The sequence below is a fragment of the Globicephala melas genome, chromosome 2 (genome assembly GCF_963455315.2).
Source record: "Globicephala melas chromosome 2, mGloMel1.2, whole genome shotgun sequence".
Classification (NCBI taxonomy): Eukaryota; Metazoa; Chordata; class Mammalia; order Artiodactyla; family Delphinidae; genus Globicephala; species Globicephala melas.
This window is the reverse complement of record NC_083315.2, coordinates 20,338,798-20,363,049: the sequence shown is the minus strand read 5'-3', so window position 1 is coordinate 20,363,049 and position 24,252 is coordinate 20,338,798. Positions and strand designations below refer to the sequence as shown.

Sequence of the window (24,252 nt, the reverse complement as noted above, 5' to 3'; positions counted from 1 at the left end):
GGTATTTACCCAAGTTTCCCACTAACTAATAGAGAAATTCCTTTGTGTAACTGATAAGTAATGTGGGTGGTGCACTTTGAGATAGTACGGACATCCTGTTCCTTAACAGCTCTACTCAGTGGTCTTCTCATCCACTATAATCTCTGTCTGAGTCAATTCTGATTCTGATGGTGGTAAAATGGTATGGTGGATTTTTTTTTCCTTATGATTCTGTCTATATTATTAACTGATATTTTTCTATTAAAAAGTTTTTCCTTTCAAGTCCCTCCCCATTTTTAATATCACTAAGGTATAAAGGACTATTTTATTCAATGTGTTAAAATCCATTATTATCATCATCATTATTCTTTTTGAAGCTCAAATTGCCCCCAATTTGGCTGGACTGCCTCTTACCTGCTTGGAGATTTCCCCTCTTCAGGCAGATCCTTTAGACATGACTGATCTGGCACAATGTAATTCAGGCTCACTTTATACTTTTTTCTATCCTAGACCTAGATCATCCATTTCTTTAAAGAAACAGTGGTTCTTTTTAATGGGGAATGGTATTCCAAAACTAAGATCTGGGTACTAGACAGATCTGGGTACTAGATATGCTCATCACTGAAATTTTTTAAATCATATAGGAGACCCTAGTATAAGAAAATTCTACTCCCCTGAGAATGTCAGAACAACATATATCAAAAGGAAAATGATGCAGAGGTCTTAATCTCCATCCTATATTCCCTTTGTTATCTCTCCATTACCTCCACTGATTAGGAAATGGTACGGTGTTGTATACTCTTCCCCAGGAGCTGTTTTCAGGAAAGGACTAAACTTCCATTTGAAGTTTGCAACCTGATACCTGATCATCTTAAATTCACATCCCCTCTGAATCAGGACTGGCCCCTCCTATTGGGGTAAGGAGGGTATAACGATTAAAAATGGGACCAATATCTTCTTGGTTGAGATCATTCAACCTCTAGTGATCTGAGACTATACCTTAATCCTATACAGGACCAATTGAATAGGAAGTATTTAACAACTGCTGTATCACCCACATAGTATGAAGTTGCCTTGCATTGGGTCCAATGTTCCTCCCACTAGCAACAATGATTTATAAGATAGGTAGTAAAGGCTACCCATATACACAGTGCATGGATGGATATTAAATAGCCTTCTCTTCTAGAATAAGAAGGCTCAGAACTCTACTGAAGTTCGAGTCTTCAGATGTTTTTTTGAATATTAGGATGTGTGGCTGAGGATAAAGCTGACCCAAGGCACGCACAACTAGACCTCACCAGCAGAGGTCAGGAGAGGATAAGGAGTGTAAGAAGCAAAGAGTCGTGTTTTGATAGAATAATGATATTGAAAAGTCATGTATTTTGAGCAAGATTTCACACCTCATAAAATTAAAATATAATTTTTAAAGATCTGAAAAGGCTCCAATATTCTGTTAAGCCATGCAAAATACTGCACTGCAAAAAGGAGTAGCTGAATCCATGAAAATTCATAGCTTTACATATCCTTTCCTCCTTATTAAAAACATCAATAAGCTCAAAGAAACAATATAATCCATTATTAATAGTGTTCTCTGCAGAGTAAATATAATAAGTGTGTGTGTTTATTTGCTTCAGTGACTGTCAGGGGGAATCCAAAGCAGTCTGCAAACACCAACACCCCTCCTCTTACGAGGGACTGACTGCCTTCCACACCCTATTTTAAACAGAGAATTACCTTATGTAAAAGGAGTACACTGGCAAAGTTGGAACAAAAGCCCCGATGACCTGACTATGCATCAGTGTACAAGTCTTCCCGAACGGCAGGCAGGAAGTACACGTTGCAAGTGGATGCTTTGTGAAGACTGATGAACACTTGTACGCTTCCACAAGGCTATCCTTTCCACTGATTTTATTGCCGCATATGAATATGCAGAATTTTTTATTAGTTTCCTAGAAATGGCAGACCTTGGCCATTAGGACTAGGCAATCACTGAAGAACATATGAACTAAACTGAAACTAGAAAAATTGGGGGAAATCCTGATAAACTAAAAAGCTTCCAGCCTCAGACTGCTCTGCATGTGTCTAAAGTTCTCATTCCACTTTAAAGAAACCAACTGGGCCACACGATATGAGTGCAGTTTATAGACAAGGGGAGGACGGAGTCTCAGTCGGCAGCCTCAGAACCCCCACTCCCAGTAAAAGCCTGACAAGGGAATATAAAACTATGTCTTACGTTAAATTTTTAAGGTGTGCATATCATTTCATAGTGATTCCCTGTTATATTAAACTGTTTAGAGCAAACAATCCATTAATTATAACTTTAACTGCATTGGATAAGAGGTCTTTTACTGTACAGGCAAATGTCTTTAAAAACAAAATTAAAAACAACCTCCCTCAAGCACGCATTCTCCAACCAGGTTTTGTCTCATATTTCTTCTTTCCTTTACTGTCACATTTCTTGAATCATCTACGCTACTGGTTCCCACATGTCTGAATTTTCTGGACCAGGAATTCGTTTTGAAAGGGGAAGAGAGGTGGCATTGGAGAGAAAAGTCAACAGTGGGTTGCCAGATTTTTATTCTGCCAAATATGGATAAGGTACCTTCCAACTCTTTTCTCCCTCATTTCTCAAATAAAGCACACTGTCAACATTTGAAAGGACAAGCTCCGCCAACCTTTAAATTCACCTGTTTAATGACATAACACAGTCTTTATGTTCACCTGGTCGTTCACTCAGCCACCATTTATTAAGCACGTACTATGTGCCCTGCTCTAGGTTCTGGGGATACAAGTGAACAAAGCAGATGAAACCCCCCTCCTAGAGATTACATCCTAGTGAGGAAACAGACAAAATAAAGATGTAAGTAAAATACTGAGTAAGTGAAACAGTGTGAGTACTAAAGAGAGAAACAAAGGACTGAGGGGGATAGTTGAAATGCAGGGGGGAGGGAGTTCCCAACGTAAGAGCTGAGATGCCAGGGAGGGCTTTATTCCGAAGGTGGCGTCATACAGTAAATACCTGGAGGAGATGAGGGACCATGCCCTGTAGCTCTTGGGGGTAGGAGGAGGGGCTCCCCAGGAGAGGAGGCAGCCAGGCAAAAGCCTGAAAGAGGGAACATGGCGGGCTGGTCGGGGAACACTGAGGAGGTCGGTGGGTGAGCAAGAGATGGGAGCAGGAGAGGAGAGACTCACGGAAACCAGTCACAAGGGGTTCTGAGATCATTCTAAGGACCTTCCCTTTTACTGTGGATAAGCTGGAGAGCAGGCAGGATGTTCCCATCAAGAGTGACATGCTCTCTCTTATTTTAACAGGATCATTCCGGCTCTTGTGGTGAACAGACAGCGGACACTAGCAGAAGAAAGGAGCTGGAAGCCCCAGAAGAGAGGTTCCAGCAGACCAGGCAGCAGAAGCGCGGATGCTGAGAAGTCATCAGACTGTGGACACACACTGAAGGCCGAGCTGACACATGAGGTGTGGGGATGGTCAAACACAACTCAGAAGTTTTTAGACTGAAACCTGGAAGGGTGGCGCTCCCACTGGTTGAGATGGGAAGCTTGTTCACAGATGGATTTGAAGAGAATAACAGAAACCCCAGTTTGGACATTTTTAAGACATCTGAGTGTATGGAGTAAGCCAGACACTAAGTCTAGACACTGAAATGCACACACAGTCTGGGGGCTGGCGTTTAAAGCCAAAAGACTAGATGAGATGACCGAGGAGGAGATCCAGACAGGAAAGAGAAGTTCCAGGCCTGAGCCATGGGCTCAGGATAAAGTTATGAGACGAGAAGGAACAAGTGGAGGAAATGGAGAAAGAGCAGCCAGTGAGGAAAGAAGAATATGTGGAGAGTAGGGGGTTCTGAAGGCCAAGAAGTGGGAACATGTGAGAGTGAGGCTAAGCAACCAATCACATGCGTGGGTGGGTCACTGGGAACTGACTACTTGGTGTGACAGTGCAGAGATAAGAAATAGGAAACACGAAGCAAGCACATCGGCTGGGCAAGGCCAGAGAAGGAGGTACTGGAGGTTTGAGAGGGAATGGGAAGCTGCACTAGTTAAAATGGGAGCAGAAATTCGCTAGGAGGAAGCGGTATGATGTCCAGGCAGCATAAACATCCAGCTGAGGTTTGTGATCATGGATGTAAAGTAAAACCAGTCATCCCAGTTGAGAGTCTTTTCCCAGTAGCACTGAGCCGCTCAGGTGCAGGCGCTGCAGAGGCACAAAGTTCAGCCCAGGAGAAGTGGGCAGGAGGGGGGAGGGGGCGGTCCCAGCCTGTGGCAGAGCTGAGCTGGGAAGAGAGGGGAATGAAGACATAACAGTTGTGGGATCCAGAGGGTCCACGGATTAGCCAAGTCAGGGCACTAACAGAGAGAGAATGGCCGGAACGTGGACACAAGCAAATCCCTGTGTGCCCACTTCCAAGTGGTCTGGTAGAAGTTCACCAGGGGCAGAATTGGTAGAAAGTGCCGTCACTTCCTTCTCCTGCATCCCTGGGCCGCAGGGGCCCGCCTTCTCCACCAGCACCACTGCCAGGGCACGCTGCACACACCATGCCCCTGAAAGCCACTATCACTTCCCACTACTGTCTCACCTGACCTGCCTCTAGTCACTGGATGAACAGCCAGCCGCTCAGAGCAGAAACTATGCCGTATTTGATCCTGATGTTCCAGGCTATGGCCTCGATTCTAGACCCGTGCTTGATATATAGTTGCTAAGCAGTAATAGAGCTTTATTAAGAGAAAGAAATTTCTTTGCCCAAACATCAAGGTTATGACACAGAATCAGGCAGTCACAAGAGAATTTAACTGCAGGAAGTACCCGTAGGGCTCTCTACACAGTATATGTAAAATGGCACTTTTTATCCAGAGTTATGCTACGGTTCTAATTTTCAGGAAATTTTTTATTTTAGAAAGCTTTTCTAAAATATTTTTCAAATTCCAATTCCAATTTTACCTCCATTGTCTGAAACCCAGCCTCCTTCCCCCATCAAACATAAACAAACTGAGAATAATCCCCCCGATCAATAGCCTCCCTCTCAAATCATAAATTCTACAATTCATTTTTAGGTACATAAAACAATGGAGAGGGGGAGGGAGGCTCTGAGCAACCTTAGACATTCAGTCGCTGGTTCTCATGCACACCCAGCTATGGAGTCAGCTCCCCAGCCAAGTGCAATGAAGAAAGGGGAACCACTGAGTTACAAAAAAACTGATGAGTTTACTATATGTAAGTCTTCAAAATGCACATGTACTTATTTGACTACAGCAAACTCTTTTTGTTGTTGTCTGTGGAAAATGTGATTAAAAGCTCATGGCACAGTTATGTTCCAAAGAGCTGCTGGTCTGGACCACGGCTTCAGGAGCCGCATGGTGCTTTAGAGGCACCCGTGAAACTTGTACACTTTAGGGGCCCAGGCTCTCGCTGCTCCCAAGCTCTGTGCTCTCACCAGGCCCGAGTCCTGAGGCATCCTCGATGGAGAACTACCCGCGCCCAATGCACTCTCTGCTAACGCCTACCTCTCCTTTTTTCCAAGTACCTATCAGAAGTTCCATAAAATCTAAAATTATTTCACCATTAATTTAATTACTTTCTTACAGTAAGAAACATGAGGGTCAAATTCTAACGATGACTACAGCACTGACATATAACACGGCACTCACAATCACAAACGTGGCAGGTTTTATTCCTCTGATGAACGTAATTCCCCGGTAACTGTAAACAAACGCAGAGCTGGACTTACCCGTTCCATAGCTGCATTATGATATGGGAGCTCCTCTTCGCTGCAGAGGAAAAACAGTGGATGTGAAATAGTTGAAACCAGAGCAAACTTTTAAAACATTATAAACCTGTAGGTAAACATGATGTACAACCATTTATTTATCATCTCAAGAGCTACGTAAGCTTCCACTCCACCGAATTTAACATAAAACAATGAGCTATTCTGTAACCACGTCCCCTGTCTTCAAATCTCTAGACACACTCTGTCCAATCCAGTCATCTCCTGTCACAGGTGGCTGTTTAATTTTAAATGTAAATTAAAATGAAATAAAATTAAACTTTCAGTTATGAGCCTCATTAGCCATGGTTCAGCTACCATACTGAACAATGCAGATAGAGTGAGAACACTTGCACCACTGCAGAAAGTTCTACTGGACAACACTGCTCTAGTCCAGGAGTCAACAACCTTTTCCTGCAAAGGTAAATATTGAATTGTAAATATTTTAGGCTTTGTGGGCCCCACAGTGTTTTTCATAATACTCAACTTTGGTGTCGTACTGTGAAAGCAGATACTGACAGCATGTAAATAGAGTGTGGTTTTGTTCCCATGAAACGTTTACAAAAATAGGTGGTGAGCTGGATTTGGCTTATAGGCCATAGTTTGCCAACCTCTACCCTAGACCATCACCTCCACTTTCTGTCTTCAACTACAGCCTGTAACAAATGATTGTTCAAAAAAATTAGTATAAGGAAATAAAACTGTCTCCCATGGATTTATGAATTAAAAAGAAAACTTCAATTTTTATTCTGTAAATAAGGAAAGCTTCATTTGTCAAAACTTCAATGGGAATAATTTTTAAAAATGTAAATATAATAAAAGATCAAATCCATTTCTCTGATACGGTAATTTTGTGATACCACCTGCAATATAAAACATTCTGAGACTCTTGAATTAATTGTCAGTAATATGAAAACCATGTACTATCTGTAAACAGTGCTATGTACTTTGAGTTGCTCTATAAGTAGTACTGATGTTTTGACAAGAACTATCCATATTCTTCCCTTAGTTTCTATTGACACCAGATAATAACACTTTTAAGAGTACAATATGTTAGTATTCAAGAGTCCAACGTTTTCAAAAGCACTCTTCTGCTACTCTGGAGAGTCCTTAGGTGAAGCGTGAAGCTACAGCAATGAAACTGACCAAAAGGTGTAAGAGCCAAAAGAGATCTCAGAGAGATAGTCCAACCCCCTCATTTCACAGATAAGAAAACTAACATTTTCACTCAGACACCATCACTCATCCTAGTACAGAGATGTTCAGCACTATCTAACCCAGTGGGTTCAAACTTAGATAAGTATCTAGCTTCAGATTGTGCAAGAGTATATGAAAAACAGGCTAAGAAACCAATTCTCAAGAAAAAGAATATGAGGATTAAATATAAGTTGTTTTTTTTTTTTGAAGTGCCTACTCACCTTTTTTTTTTTTTTAAATAGCTTTTGTTAGGCTCTCAGTCTGACTTTCCCTGCTGATTTGTAATCCTGATTACTAGTAATGCATGAATTACCAGTGATGCATGAATGGCACCCATCCATTCTTCATTTACTGGCAGAAGAAGGCCTGTCAACACTACTGGAATGTACTTGCTAGGTGATGAGGTCAGCAAGGACATCTTGAAAGAATAAGAACATCTGGCAACCTCTGTGTGCACCAACAATGGTATTTCTGGGGTGAGTGGGCTGGGCTGCCCTGGGCAAGAGCAACCTTCTGTGCAGCTGATTTGAGCAGATCCTGACCTAACGCTGAACACTGAACATTCCTAACTGCACATGAAGTGCCAACTCTGGCTGCCACCAGAGGACAAGCTCTTCAGTGTCCTCCTATTCACTAAACAAGACTAACAGACCTAACTGTGCCTGTTCTCAACACTGAATCAGAACCAAGTTCTGCACACATCTGTGGAATGGTGCGAATCATCTGCTCAGGCTACATGGTCTGTGCCAGGCAGGTCCTACCCCCGCCTCTGGCAACCACCAGTATGTTCCCTATATGTATGAGTTTGGGTTTTCCTTTTTTTACATTTCACACATAAGTGACATCACACAGCATTTGTCTTTCCCTGACTTATTTCACTTAGTATAATGCCTTTAAGGTCCACCCATATTGTTTCTAATGGCAGAATTTCCTTCTTTTTTATGGCTGAATAATATTCCCCTGAATATATTCACCACACATCCATTCATCCGTTGATGGATGCTCAGGCTGTTTCATGTCTTGGCTACTGAGAATAAAGCTGCAATGAACATGGTGGGTACAGATACCTTTTTGAGTTAGTGTTTTCAGATACATACCCAGAAGTGAAATTGCTAGATCAGACAGTAGTTCTATTTTTGATTTTTTGAGGAACCTCCATACTATTTTCCATAGTGGCTATACCAATTTACGTTCCCACCAACAGTGTACAAGGGTCCCCTTTTCTCCACATCCTTGCAAAACTTGTTATTTCTTGTCTTTTTGATGATATTCATTCTAACGGGAACAAGGTGATATCTCACTGTGGTTTTGATTTGCATTTGCCTGATGATTAGTGATGTTGAACACATTTTCATGTACCTGTTGGCCATCTTCTTTAGAAAAATACCTATTCAGATCCTCTGCCCATTTTTTTATTGGATTGTTTGGCTAGAGTTGTATAAGTTCTTTGTATATTTTGGATATTAGTCCCTTATCACAGTGGTCCCCAACCTTTTTGGTACCAGGTACTGGTTTTGTCGAAGACAATTTTTCACGGACGGTGGTGGGGGGATTGGTTCAGGTGGTAATGCGAGCGATGGGGAGCAGCAGATGAAGCTTTGCTCACTCGCCTGCCACTCACCTCCTGCTGTGTGGCCTGGTTACTAACAGGCCACAGACCGGTACCGGTCCACAGACTGGGGGTTGGGGACCCCTGCCTTATCAGATATATGATTTGCAAATCTTTTCTCCCATTCAGTAGGCTGCCTTTTCATTTTCTTCATGGTTTCCTTTGCTATGCAGAAACTTTTTAGCTTGATGTAGTCCCACTTGTTGTTTGTTTGTGTTTGTTTTTACTTTTGTTGGCTTTGCTTTTGGTGTCAAATCCAAAAAATCATCACCAAGACCAATGACAAGGAGGTTACCACCTACTTTTTCTTCTAGGAGTTTCATGGTTTCAGGTCTTATGTTCAAGTCTTTAATCCATTTTGAGTTGATTTTTGGGTATTGTATAACATAGTGGTCCAATTTCATTCTTTTGCATGTAGCTGTCCAGTTTTCCCAACACCATTTACTGAAGAAACTGTCCTTTCCCCTTTGTATATTCTTGGTTCCTTTGTTATAAATTAATTGACCACATATGCACAGACTCTAACAGATCTACGTGTCTGTTTTCATGTCAGTACCATACTGTTTTGATTACTGTAACTTGTAATAGAGTTTGAAATCAGGAAGCATGATGTCTCCAACTTTGTTCTTCTTTCTCCAGATTGCTGTGGCTATTCTGGGGCTTCTGTGGTTCCACACAAATTTTATAATTGACTGTTCTATTTCTGGGAAACATGCCACTGGAATTTTGATGAAAACTGCATTAAATCTGTAGATTGCTTTGGGCAGTATGGACATTTTAACAATATTAATTCTTCCAATCCATAAGCATGGAATACCCTTCCATTTATTTGTGTCTACTTATATTTCATCAATGTCTTACAGTTTTCAGTGTACAGGTCTTTCATCTCCTTGGTTAACTTGAGATTCCTAGGTATTTTACTCTTTTGGATGCAATTGTAAATGAGACTGTTTTCTTAATTTCTTTCTGATAGTTTGTTACCAGGGTACAGACATACAACTGGTTTTTGTATGCTGATTGCATATCCTACAACTTTACTGAATCCGTTTATTAGTTCCAACATTTAGTGGAGTCTTCAGAGACTATATAGACAGACATATCATCTGCAAATGTAGCTGGTTTTACTTCTTTCCTTCCAATTTAGATGTGTTTTATTTCTTTTTCTTGCCTAATTGCTCTGGCTAGGACTTGCAATATTATGTTCAATAAAAGTGGTGAGAGTGGGGACCCTTGTCTTGTTCCTCATCTTAGAGGAAAAGCTTTCAGTTTTTCATCACTGAATATGATGTTAGCTGCAAGCTTGTCATGTAGCCTGTATTATGTTGAGGTACATTCACTCCATACTCATTTTGTTATGAGTTTTTATCCTGAATGGATGTTGAATTTTATAAAGTCTTAAGACCTCATAGATAGAATGTGATCCATTCATGAATTTTCTTGCACTATTGCTCCGCTTCTAAAATCTTTCATACAAAATCTGCTATGTGCTCAACACTGATCTCCAAAGAACTTTTCCTCTTCTAGTCTCTGTGTTGGCATACACTCTTTCACGGCCTTCCAAAGAGAAAACAGGGAACTATGCCTTATCAAGAGCTATACACAATGTATACATACACACGTGAAACACTGTGGCAGCCTCAGGCACCATGGCTGGCATGCTGCAGGAGTGTACTAATGTTGCTGAATGAATGTATGAAGGGAAGGATGAATGCATGCCTGTATTCATGTATGCATCCTTACCGTGACACCTAAATATCCTCCAAGTAGAAGAAAGGGAAGACCAAAATCTGGGTGACTGCAGTGTTCTTTTAGATCAGCAAACTACAGCCCCTGAATGAAATCTGGCCATCGGCCTGTTTCTGTAAATGAAGTTTTACTGGAACACCACCATGCTCATTTATATATTGTCTATGGTTGTTTTCAGGCTACCATGGTAGAGTTGAATAGCTGTAAGAAAAACCATATGGTCCACAAAGCCAAAAAGTATTTAATATCTGCCTCTTTACAGAAAATGTTTTCCTACCCCTGCTTTAGAAAACGAAGGTTTGTCGTCTAATGGAAAGAGGCACCTAGAGACTGCTTAAAGAAAACACCAAGCTGATAGCAAGAAGCTACGCCTTGTAGAAATACACAAAGTAAAAACAACAACATAGTCATCACTGGAAACACAGGGACCTTACCCGGATCTATTTTCTTTTATCTGCTATTAAGCTTAAAAGAATTACTAATTAGAGTGTATGTGCTTATAATTTCTCAATAGCTCAAATGGAGTATTTCTGTAACTATGAGATAAACTTTCATTTGGAAACATAAAAGTTAACTTGTGAAAATCAGTTATTCAATATACTGACTAAATTTTATTTCTGATTTTGTAGCAAATTTTGCCTAAGTTTAGATTTACTCTAGTCAAAATTATTGGATGGGTAGAAAGAGTTCTCAAGGCCTCGTCATTAAAACAGATATTCTTTAAAAACAAAAACACCATTATTCTGGCTTACAAATATTTATATAGTCACATTAAACTACAGACAATGTGCTAAATTTTATAAATATACACATTTTGATAAGTAGTTGAAAATCTGAAGCTTGGTATTAATTTTATCTTTATTTTTGAAACAATTTCCTTCTAATTCTTCTATTAATAACTTGTGGCCTAAAAGCATTATCTATGATTATCCAAATACCAAGCATTCTTTGTCGAGCAGACTGACAGTGACTATTTTTGAAAAAAGTGTTGAAAGTTCAAATACTGAAAGTTCTCTAAGTTTTTAAATAAGCTCGATTTCTCCATTCTCCAGATACAAGTCCATCACAGGCATGCAGCTAGGGACAGCTCCCCATTTCTGCGTACTAAACAAAGACGACCCTGTTCCAGCATCACGCCAGGCTGGTTTGGCAACAGTTTTTATATTTATTGTGAAATCTGTTATAAAACCAAGTTAGTCCTATACTGTATTTGTAAATTACTGTCATCCTTCTCCACATATCATAACAAGTAATTTAAGTTACAAAAACTGTAATTAGATATGAAGTCAGCAGCCTTCAGAGAAGGCTGCAAAGTTACTTTGTACCATTTTATTGACCTTGACGCTTAAAACGCATGTTTATCACAGAGCCAATCAGAAATTACAAAGAACTAAGACAGCAGAAAGAAACGCGCTTGATCAAGGTGTGACAGGGAGCAACGTCTAAATGCCTACGCCAGGTGACTTTATTCAATAGCACAAAAAAACCCAGCAGCAACCTTGGGAGAAAGTGTCTCACTGAAATGAAGCACTGTAACAAAAATCAATGCCTTTGGTGAAATTCAGTAAAGCCTAACATCACACTAAAATCCATTTCTATGCTTCATTATTTTTGTTTGTGCTGCCTGCTTTAGGATTGCACCATGGAGTTAATACAAAATTTAGGGGGGCAGTATGAGGACTGGTTGGGCTTCGTTTTCAAAGACCGGTGAGCTCACCAGTGGGATCATTTCAAACAGATCCCTCTCCTTAGGCACTCTTCTTTCCCCCTTTAATTTTCTTTCTAGGCATTTCGAAGAGCTTCTTCGATGTTTCTCTTATTAAAACTACAGAGGCAATAGAATGCAGAAGGTCAGAACTCAGGCTCTGCCCTGAGGCTGCCACGGTCAGTTCCCCAATCTTAACTGCGAGCGCAACCTGGGCAAGTTGCTTGATCTCTTTGTGCTTCAGTTTCATCTAAAAAAAGACAAAAACAGTACCTATCCCAAAGAAGTTTTGAGAGAAATAATCCATGTTAAGAGCTTAGAACAGTGCCTGGCACACAGTAAGCGCTCAATAAATATTAGCTAATATTATTAAGGTAAATCACTGACTGGCTTTTTTTCCCACTAGAGCCAAATGGACCTCAGAGCCAAATGGACCTCAGCACAGAGGTAGAAAGAAACATGGAATAACTGAGTGTGATTTTTAGACTGTAGACACAGGCTAGGCTCTTGGGCCAGAACCTAGTTGTTTCAAGCAATGAGAAAAGAGAATTTAGCTAATTCCTAGACCCTTCTGGAATGCACGGATTTTTCATACGTATTTTGTCCTATATTAGACCATTTTATGATAACATCCTTTGTAGTGGTTCACGTCCATCACAAACACTTGGGGAGGTCAAAATCAGCTGAGTTGTATCCTACCTTCTGAATCAGAATCTGGGATACAACCCAGCTATCTATTTAAACAAACAAACAAACAAACATTTTCCAACTAATTCTAATGTGCAGGAGATTTTGGGACCCACTGATCTTGACAGTGCTAAATGCTCGAAGTGTCCTTCCAAACAGCATTCACATACCTCAGATCTGCACATTAACCCACACAAATGTAAAATCATTTCCTGTCACATTTGTGGCCAAGTTTGATTTACTTAAAAAAAAAAAAGCCGAAGTGGGGGTTTCCCTTAGGGACAGTATTTTCATCACAGTTACACACTGCTCTGTTGGTCTGCTGAAATTCAGTCTTCTAATTAGAACTAGGCAGGAGAACATTTCGGATATGCTGATATCATTAGGTAGCATAATGACACCTTACGTTTGTCTAGACCTGTATGTAGTATTCTATCATTTTATTTCTTCAAAGTGTCAAGTACCCCTAAGTATGTAGAGCAATTAATGATTTCTGTTTCACAGATAAGGTGTGAAATAGTTAACTGAAACCAGCAAAGCCAGAAGAAGAGCATACATTCTAACTCCCAGAACTGTTTCTGTTTGCTTGCGTCACCCTGAGAAAAACAAGATACAACAAAATACTTTCTAAATGCAAGAAAACTGAACAGAAAGGAAAAAGAAGGTCTGAGTACTATAAAGTTACTGCTATGAACTCCCTAAGAAATTGTATTCCTCCTTCAAAATTTAATCATGTATCATAACATAAAAATCCCTGGCTTCTTCCTCTTTATAATAAATGAGACTGGGAAAGGATAAATGTGAATAAGTAGTAGGTTAATCACTAAATTGTATGTAGTAGTAGGTAGTAGTAGGTTTTATAATCACTAAATTGTATGGAACCATACAAACTACAAAGATGCAGAAAAGTCTCCAGCCCATGGGAATCTTACTAAACAAAGCCAGAACCAAACAGGCAAATTCACATCATTTCAGGATGTTTTTAAGAGTCAAAACCACTTTAACTACTTTACTTTACAGTGCTCTAGACCTCTCTCGACTCCTTACATAACATACTCAGGATAAATGGAATTAATTTTCAGAAGCAATAACACGAATACATTTCCCACCATAAGGAAGATCAGTGGCATTTCTTTTCATTGCTCATTTTCAGGCTGCACGATACTAAAGTTCTAACTGCTAATTATTTTTAAAATGCATTTACATAAAATAAAATGTTTTATCATTATTTTTGAAATACAAGTTGTTATTGATTTCCACTTAATTCTGCTAAATTATTAATATAACACATTCATTGCACTTAATGTTCTTACTAAAACACAATGAATATTAAAGACTGTATTCTTAACTATAGTTCAATTTCAATCACAGAGGTTAAAAATTCCAGGAATTTAATAAAAAAAAGCATGTTGCAGGATCAATCCTGGAATCTTATTCAGAGCAATGCTATTAAAAATAAAGAAAATCAACGAAATAGGAGACCATAGAAACATAATTTTAAAAGTTAGCTTTCAAACTATGCAACTTACTGTAAGAAGCCAAATCTATCCGTGACTTTGTAAACAAGGTAATCAGCATCTTCCCAAGGTTCAATCTCTGCACCTTCTCGTCCCTATAATAGGGGACAAAGAAGGGTGTTATTGGGAATACATAAAACTGAATAATTTCTTAAAAAGAGCAAAAAACAAGACTTATTTTTTGCTAAAAATAAGAGCTGGAACTGAGGCATTATCGACCCTAATTAACTTAAAAAAATTTTTCTGGCAATAATCACTATTTCTTTGATACAAATTTTGGAAGACATTAAGCCGTGATCAGACCTGGGTTCCTGTGAGAAACAGACTGGGAAAGAGGGAGCAATGGAGGACAAGAAGCCACTCAAGAATGAACCGCCAGGGCTTCCCTGGTGGTGCAGTGGTTAAGAATCCGCCTGCCAATGCAGGAGACGTGGGTTCGGGCCCTTGTCCGGGAAGATCCCACATGCTGCGTGTGCCACAACTACTGAGCCTGCGCTCTAGAGCCCGCGAGACACAACTGCTAAGCCCACGTGCCACAACTACTTAAGCTCACTCTCCTAGAGCCCGGGCTCCACAGCAAGAAAACCCACCACAATGAGAAGCCCACGCACCGCAACGAAGAGTAGGCCCTGCTCGCCGCAACTAGAGAAAGCCCGCACGCAGCAATGAAGACCCAACATAGCCAAAAATAAATAAATAAATTTATTTTTTAAAAACAGAATGAACCGCCAAACTTGAAGGTTTTAGAGTGAAAACATCTTAGAAGAAAGTATGTCTTGCTTTTTCATCCTAACTTCTCAGAAGAGTAGGCTACCTACTTTGCCTCTCTTCCTCTTCACTCCCAGCTCTACTGGCCCTGATACTATCCTTGCCAAGGTCAAAACCGGCCTCCCACCGTCAGATCCCGTGGACACTACTCTGGCTTCCTCACCGAATGGACTTTTCCACTGTGCTTGTCAGTGCTGCCCAGCCTCATGACACCATCGTCTCTTGGTTCTCCTGCCCCTCCCCTACTCTTCTGTGACAGCTTCCTCATGGGCAGCCCCCACCAAGTGTGCGTGTGCCCAGAGCTCCATCCTCAGCCCACTGCCCGTCACACTCCCCTCCTGAGCTGTGAAGCAGCACTGATTAGAGCAGGAGCCCCAGGGCAAGAGTCTACACTAATCCCTCACGTTTCACACTTAGTACCCGACTGTCTCGTGGATGTTTTATAACTGCCTGTTCATGTGTTTTCTGAGTAGGCCGTGAGCATCTTGCGGGCAGGGACCCCTTGTAACTCACGTTTATACAGTGAAACCCCAAGGCCTAGCATGACACTTGGCCTGGTCACTAAGTGTTAACTGCATGAAAAAAAAAATGCACGTGAGCATGAACAAACGATGGTTCTATTGGTTTTAAATTAGTTAAGCAGTTAAATAAATTAATTGGGTTTTTCACGGACTACGTTAAAACCTAATCATAATAATGGGAAACAGTGTCTGATGTTCCAAACAACCAACTTAAAAAGAAACCTTGGGAACATGATTGTTCAGTTGAGCTCTGCCTGTATGCCTCCCTGGAAGCAGGGCACAGTCCAGATGGCCTTCTATAATTTCATGTTCCTGCTATTCTCATAAGTAATCAAAAATAACAGATACGAAATTACATCCAAGTGATATAAATGTAAAACATGACATTTATAAATCATGGCTACAACTCATTGTAGATCTCAAGAGCTAAGGTAATAATAAGGATATATGTAAATCATCAACAACTGTGATTTTCTAGGGCATCAAAAATGAGATTCCAGGGCTTCCCTGGTGGCACAGTGGTTCAGAGTCCGCCTGCTGAGGCAGGGTACACGGGTTCGTGCCCTGGTCCGGGACGATCCCACATGCCACGGAGCGGCTGGGCCCGTGAGCCATGGCCGCTGAGTCTGGACGTCCAGAGCCTGTGCTCCGCAACGGGAGAGGCCACAACAGTGAGAGGCCCGCATACCGCAAAAAAAAAAAAAAAAAAAAAAGAGACTCCATAATTAACTTAAGGATAAAATGCTAATGGAGATTATACATCATGTATAAATTCAAATTTTCAGATCCATGTTCAATTTTTAACATCACGTATCCATTATAAATAAAATGGGTATCCAATTCCATATACTAATATATTAAAATATTTATTGAATACCTAGTATGAGCCAGAACTATTGTAGGTATTTAGGATACAAGAGCAAATCAAACAAAAGAAATTCTTACCCTCGGAGAGTTTACATTCTAGGAGGGAGAGCAAACAACAAAGTATAATATAAAGTATGCTGATACTTTAAATGCTATGGTGAAAAGTAAAGAAGAGAAAGGGAATATAGAGAGCCAGGGGGTGGAGGGGTGTATTTTTTAAACAGTGTGGTCAGAGAAGATTTCACTAAGAGGTAGCATCTGGGCAAAGAAAAACAGGAGGCAATAGGGCATGAAGGTATCCAGGATACAAGTGTTCCAGGAAGAAGAAATAGCCAGTGCAAAGGCCCTGAGGCAGAAGCAAGCCTGGAAGAAGTGTTGGAAGAATAACAAGTGACCAGAGTGGCTAAAGCACAGGGAAGGAGGAAGAAAAAATACAGAGATGAAGTCAGAGAAATAAGATGACTTCAACAGTCACGGGAAGTAAACAAAATGCTGCTGTAATTTAAGCTCTCCAAAAAGGAACTCCATTTCTATTTATACTTCTGTAAATAAAAATTACTCAAAGAGTAAATATGAATACTTACTCTGTCATATTTAGCAACTATTTCAGCTCGCTCCTGGGCAAGTTTGATTGCTACATCCTGGTTTGAATCTGTGGAGAGATCAAATTTCAATGAACTGTTATTTAAAGATTTATAAAGTTAATTAATTATAAAACTAAGGTAAAACAAATGAAAATAAAACAGTAAATCAATGCTGCCTAAAATGACAAACCAGCAAAATCGAATAAAGTATCCGTAATTATAAATTTGAAATATCAACATATCTACCATTTCAATATTACAATACCATACTCAAAAGAAAGCAAATTTGTTAACACAGCATTAACTTAGGGGATATGGTAAATCTTATCCCTCAAGAGTTAATTTTGGATCTAGTTTCATAGAAATAAATATTAAAGTAGAAACTGGAACTGAGAGCTCTAAGTTTTCAGATGAAATCCACTTGGGTAGATGATGAGAAGAGCATTCAAGAAGGCTTTTAAAACTTTAGGTAATTTGCTCGCAAAATAAATCAGTGCAAGATAGACTTCAGGAGTTAAAAAAAATATTTCTCTGACATGATGCATATAATCATTTCTTCATTTAGCCTCTCAGGTCTCCCTTATCAACTGCCCCAACGACTATTATAATCTCCAGTTTTTTACCACAATACAACCACAAATAAAGTTTTCTTTCTTATTACCACCAGGTTATCTTTCAAAATCATTAAGTCTGATAACAAGTAAAGGTCAAAACATGAAATAGTGTGGATATGATTACACACCCCAACTACCATAAATAAAAATAAAAGATCAATGACAGACTGTATAAAAGGCACCTCTGATCAAGAAGAAACACAAGCATTCCAGTGGAAACTGGGCAAAGGTCATATGCAAGAAATTCACAGGAGTAACAACAGCAGTGACAACTCTGTGTTCTGCACAGAGTGACCTGCAGATAATAAGATACTGTCAGCATCCAGATACTGCGGGAAAGCACTTTACATGCCTTATCACACTTAATTCTCACAACGGCACTTTACTGTATTAATTCTATTACACAGATGGGAAAAAAAAAAAATTAGAGATTTTAACTAACTTGTCTAAGGTCACAAAGCTAGTAAACAGCAAAGATAGATTCAAATCCAGACAGTATTGACTCCACAGTCCATAATTTTAACCACTACTTTATAAAAAAGATTACTAAAGACACGAAAAAGGATGTCCAGTTAAAGATGGCAGATGGAACACACACTTTTCTATCCATTCCTCCTAAAACCCCACTAAAACGACAATATAGGGATTCTTTAAATCCTTGCCCTCGGTGGCCCAGCAAATGGAGGTTCCAGAGAAGAGGTGAGGGTGGGGTTAAAAACAGGGAGTTGATTAAAGAAGTCAAGTCCCGAGAGTTGAAGGGATGCGTGTGGTATGTAAGAGGTTGAGTGAGTGCAGGGAAGAAAACCAAATCCTCACCCTCCAAAGCAGGAAACCATGAGATAATGACTAAATCTGCAGAACAGGAAGCGGCAATATAGGCATGGTATCTAGCGCTTTGCAAGTAAACGGATAATGAACCAGCTGGGAGTGGAGAGTGATTACTTCTTTGGGGTGGGCAGCCCGGAGGGAGGGGTGTGGAAGTCAGCTTATTTTTCAAAATGAGTTTTACAGGCTGCTGAATCTTTACACGAAGTACAGCTCTGATAAAAATAAAAGCTAATTTTAAAAGCCAAGACATGGGGGAAAAAAACTCAAGTCATCAGAAACTAAGGAAATACAAATTTTAAAATACCACTTTGGAGGGGGATGGACCTAGAGTCTGTCATACAGAGTGAAGTAAGTCAGAAAGAGAAAAACAAATACCATACGTTAACTATGGAATCTAAAAAAAAAAAAAAAAAGTTTCTCATGAACCTAGAGGCAGGACAGGAATAAAGATGCAGACGTAGAGAATGGACTTGAGGACATGGGGAGGAGGAAGGGTAAGCTGGGACGAAGTGAGAGAGTGGCATGGACATAGATACACTACCAAATGTAAAATAGATAGCTAGTGGGAAGCAGCTGCATAGCACAGGGAGATCAGCTCGGTGCTTTGTGACCACCTAGACAGGTGGGATAGGGAGGGTGGGAGGGAGACGCAAGAGGGAGGGGATATGGGGATATATGTATGCATATAGCTGATTCACTTTGTTATACAGCAGAAACTAACAGAACATTGTAAAGCAATTATACTCCAATAAAGATGTAAAAAATAAATAAAATAAAATAAAGGGACTTCCCTGGTGGCACAGTGGTTAAGAATCCACCTGTCAATGCAGGGGACATGGGTTTGATCCCTGGTCCAGGAAGATCCCACATGCTGTGGAGCAACTAAGCCCATGCACCACAACTACTGAGCCCGTGTGCCACAACTAATGAAGCCCGTGTACCTAAAGTCCATGCTCCACAACAAGAGTAGCCACCGCAATGAGAAGCCCACGCACCACAACGAAGAGTAGCCCCCTCGCCGCAATCAGAGAAAGCCCGCACGCAGCAACAAAGACCCAACACAGCTAAAAATAAAAATAAATAAATAAAATACCACTTTGCACCTATCTCACACTGACCAAGAAATGCATTGATATTACTCAGTCTTGATATAGTGTGGGGAAATCTGCCATTACTTATGCTGTGGGTAGACTTACAAATGTATAAAATCTTTCTGGAAAGCAACTTGATAATATGTATCAAAAATCTTAAAAACAGGGCCTTCCCTGGTTGGCACAGTGGTTAAGTCTCTGCACTCCCAATGTAGGGGGCCCAGGTTCAATCTCTGGTCAGGGAACTAGATCCCACATGCATGCCGCAACTAGGAGTTTGCACGCCACAACTAAGGAGGCTGCCTGCCGCAACTAAGGAGCCAGCGAGCTGCGACTAAAGAGCCCACGAGCTGCAACTAAGGAGCCTGCCTGCCGCAACTTAAGACCCGGCACAACCAAATAAATAAATAAATATTAAAAAGAAAAAAACCTTAATAGGTAGAGACTATAGTCCAATAAATACCCACATAATAGCAAAGTGCTGTCTATATGTTAAATAGTATTAAGGACAAAAGACAAGAAAAGTTTTCTAAAGTAAAGAAAAAAATAAAAATTTTTAAAAATCTTAAAAACAGGCATCTCCTTTACCCAATAATTCCACCTCTAGGAATTTATGATAATGAGATAATCAAACAAGCACAAGGTTGTTTATAATAGTAAAAATAGCAGAATGGAATTTGTGAATTTCTTAAAGCTTATTTGGGAAAAAAATGTTTCTGCCACTGCTTTTCTCAGACTACAAAGTGTCAATATACTATCCTTTGAGGAAAATGTGAATAAATAACAAATGGTTCAATAAAATAACAAAAATACAGGTTAGTTGTTCAGATTTTCACAGTTAACTTATACAATCAGAAGTCTGTACTCAACTCAATTATACACATATTTATTATCCTATTTTAGACGTATGAGCCTTCATCAATTCCTTTTTCCCTCTCCTGTTACCCAGCTTTAACACATTACACTTCTACAAAAGGGTAGGGAAAGCAAGTTAACAGAAATTAAACTCAAACTAGGAAACTTGGCTACTTAGTAAATTCTATTTCCATTACCAGAACAGCTAAGCATGAATTTCTATGGTGATTAGGCCAAATCCAATAAATGAGTGCTTTCTTTGAAGTATTTTATACTAGTCCTTTATTCCTGCTACTAGTCCTAGGAGTCTCAACTATACTTCCAACTTAACAATGAAAAGTTTAAAAGTGTAAAGGCAAGAACTGGAAACAGTATAGAGCTCGGAAGTGAAGATGCAAAGTATCCCAAGAAAACATCATTGTGGCAAACTGTAAGCTACAACGCTTTACATGGGTCGTCTCCAATCTAGAGATTTCCAGAAAGGAGACCTAGCCAAGTAATAGGGGTTGTACTGGAATTGGATGAAACTGTACCTAATTTTATGGGAATAAAATGATTAACATGATTAGAATAGTTGACTCCAAATCAAGTCAGTACTAATCTTTAAATTCCTTTAGAAAGTTCTTATCCTTGTATTTTCTGATGCGGAGAAAATTTTGTAATGTTAATGAATGTAAAAGAGAACAGAGTTAAGGTCAAACTAATTTTATAAAATATAGCCAAACCTGCTTCTTTGAAGAGACTAAATAGAAATGCCAATCTTTCCCAACACCAAGTTTAGAGACATTATTTACTAATCCGCGTTGTGAAGCAAGCATCTTTCCAGTAAGAAGCAGTGTCCTTATGCAGAATTCACTATAGTTAAATTATATTTCATACTGTCTGATCTACAGTTGAGAAGTTTATTAAGAATTATAGTAGAATACTCCCTTTGGTTTTGTTGTGATTGCTTATTTAGAAATTCCACTGCAGAACAAAGAGTTTGCCCTATAAACACTGACCACAGAAGGTATCGGCAGCTGTCTGTGTCTATGCAAGTGTGCACTGACTTCCAGGCTGTGTTCCTGGGCACTTGTCATTATCAAACACAGTATTCAAATATCACAGTATTCAAGCCAAATTAAATCAAATTATCTTAATTGACTTTACATCTAATGTAACAATGTTTCAAAGTACAAGAGGCACATTTTAAGTAGTAAGGATAGAAAGGCATTTGGATTAAATACTCAAGTATACAGAAAACATCACTGGGCACAAATGAACGGAAGAAAATGACAACTAGAGCATTTTAAGAAGACCTCTAATTCCATTTAAACATAAAAACTTTAAAGAATCAAGTATCCACCTGGATTGTAACTTAGTATCACTAAGTTAGCCCCAAATTGTAATGAACAATTCATTCAAAGTTACTAAATTTTAAATTCAATGAAACAAAATTGACAGACCATTTTTCCTAGTATACATTTTGACAGATGAATGTAAATAAATATATATTTCAATTTAAAAAGTACTTTACCCTTTGTTAGATAACCAGTCTGGCTTTGGGAATTAACAACAGCTTCAGTCCTCATAGAGTAAACTTATCTCTTCCAAGATTCCATTACTGCTTTATAGTTTGCAAGCACACCAAGAGTGTTAGGTGGTCCCTCACACATTCTGCAACAAACTGAAACAGAAAAGCGGAAGGCAGCTCTACTTTAAACTATTTGTGAAACAGGCACAAGAAAGAAAAGGTCTGAGATATATTCTAAGGGGGAAAAAAAGACCTTGCTGTGGTTACACGCACTACAGATATTCAAACAAAGATGATGTTTGTTGAGGGTAAAAACATGCCTTTCAGGCTAGATCCCAAGTATGAACCACACCAGCCTACACCCAGCATTCCATCTAGTAACAAACAGGGGCTTTGAATATGCCTTAATCTTGCACTTCAAAATTAGCCACATTCTTATTACTTTTAATAAAACTTGTCTTGGAGCAATAAAGAAAAGTTGTATTTAAAACATTAAACTAAAGCTAAGTAGGAATACTCTTCTCAAGTACATTTTATAACTTAATTTTAATGATACTTTTTAATGTGAAAGCTTCAGCCCCTGTTTCAGACACTAAGCAAATGCATACTAAATTCTGGAGGGTTTTGGAAATATTTAACACACCACACATATACAAGTGAAATAAATGTTTCATGAAACAAAATGCATAGCTTACTGCAGGGTGGCACTGTGAAATGCCCTATTTATTCTTTCCTTCTTCCCTTCACTGTTTCCTTCTTTCTTTTTTTTTTTTTTTTTAAAGGGTTGGGACCTACAATATGGAAAGTACTTTGCAAAAGTGACAGCCACCTTAGAGGCATGATTATGAACATTAAGTACACTTAACTGGACACTAGTGAATTATGTTTACACTCAGCTTAAGCCAGGTGTAACATTCAATACAGGTAAAAGATGTCAGAAGCTTAGAGAGAGGGAAAAAGTTCAAATCATAAACCAAGGAATGAGAATCAGACTGGCATCAAATTTCTTATCAACTAGAAGGTAATGAAGCACTTATTTTCAAAGTTCTGAGAAAAAAAAATTATCATGAGCTTGGAATTCTATACCAAGCTAAACAACTGATTCGGTATGAGGAAAAAGTAAAAACGTTTACAGATATTACAAGGTGGGGTGAGCTGAAGAATGACTCCCCAAAATATGTCCACATCCTAATCTCTGGAACTTGCGGATGTACCTAATATGGCAAAAGGAATTTGCGGATGTAATTAAGTAAGGATCTTGAGGTGGGAAGGTGACCCTGTATCGTGAAGGTGGGCACAACGCAATCACAGGAATCTTATGAAAGGCAGCCAAGAAGGTCAGAGGAGGAAGTAGGTGTGAGGATGAAGGCAAGAGGCTGGAGTGATGTGAGGAAAGAAGAGGCCATGAGCCAAGGAAAGGAGGCAGCCTCCAGAAGCTCAGAAAGGCAAGGATGCCCATTCTCCCCTAGTGGCTCCAGAAGGAATCAGCCCTGCTGACTTCAGCCCAGTGGAACTGATTTCAGACTTCTGGCCTCCAGCACAGTAAGAGAATCAATCTTGTTGTTTTAAGCCACCAAGTTTGTCATAGTTTGTTACAGCAGCAAGAGGAAACTAATACAATGATTCAGAGTTTACTGCCTAAACAATGTTTCTTTGACAAAGACTCTCTCCTTGTCCAAACTTTTAACCATCTTCTTTACTGGGCTTTGAGTCCTGTTTTAGCCTGCCTAGCCCAGCTGTAGCAAAAATCCTGCTAAGTCAGTTCAGTGAGAGTCCCCCCACCCTTGACATCTCTTTGCTCTTGATATCTGGTCAGATTCCTCATCCCCCACCCTTGATATCTGGTAACACTGGCCTGCCTCTACCAAAAATCCTGTTAAGTTGGTTTAGCAAGAATCCCATCCTTGAAGTCTCCTCTTAGTAATTTTCTATCCACCAAGGCCCTCACTTGACTGACTGACTATAAATCTCTTATTTATAGGGATTTCTTTATTGTTTTAGTAAGTGTCAGAATAATTTTTTAACAGAATCAAAAAACGGGGTAGACACAGGATCCATGCAATCTCAGGAAGCTAACTGTGTAGTTGCCTAGAGAGTGACCACCCTGCATTAGAATAGGGAATACAAGGGGTCTTCAAGAAGAAAGTGGATTCTAGACAACATGTAGATCACAGATATTATTAGCGATACAGTGAAAGCTTACATATGAAAGACACCAAAAAGAGGATAAGAAGACTATTAGAAAATTCAGAACAAAGTAGAGAGTGATAAAAGTCATGGTCAAATATGAAGCAATGTACTAAGGGGCATGGCTATGAATTTGATACATATGGGAAAAGTGAATTCATCTGACCTTGACACTTTCAACATTAGGATTATATTTCCTTCCTACAT

The 24,252-nt window shown here is 39.5% G+C and overlaps 1 protein-coding gene across 3 annotated transcripts in view; it reads right to left on the bottom strand.

Moving 5' to 3' along the window:
* The window catches only part of USP6NL (USP6 N-terminal like), a 143,347-nt gene that overhangs the window by 45,551 nt on the left and 73,544 nt on the right, over window positions 1-24,252 (bottom strand). For 2 of the 3 annotated variants that reach the window (XM_030836939.3, XM_060293314.1), the window contains 3 exons: window positions 16,958-17,025; window positions 14,230-14,312; window positions 5,721-5,760 (listed from right to left, as the gene is read on the bottom strand). In XM_030836939.3, coding sequence (XP_030692799.2) covers window positions 5,721-5,760; window positions 14,230-14,312; window positions 16,958-17,025 — 191 coding nt within the window. Of the gene's footprint in view, window positions 1-5,720; window positions 5,761-14,229; window positions 14,313-16,957; window positions 17,026-21,861; window positions 22,001-24,252 lie in introns of those variants that run through there. The other variant, XM_030836936.3, reaches the window with a different exon arrangement.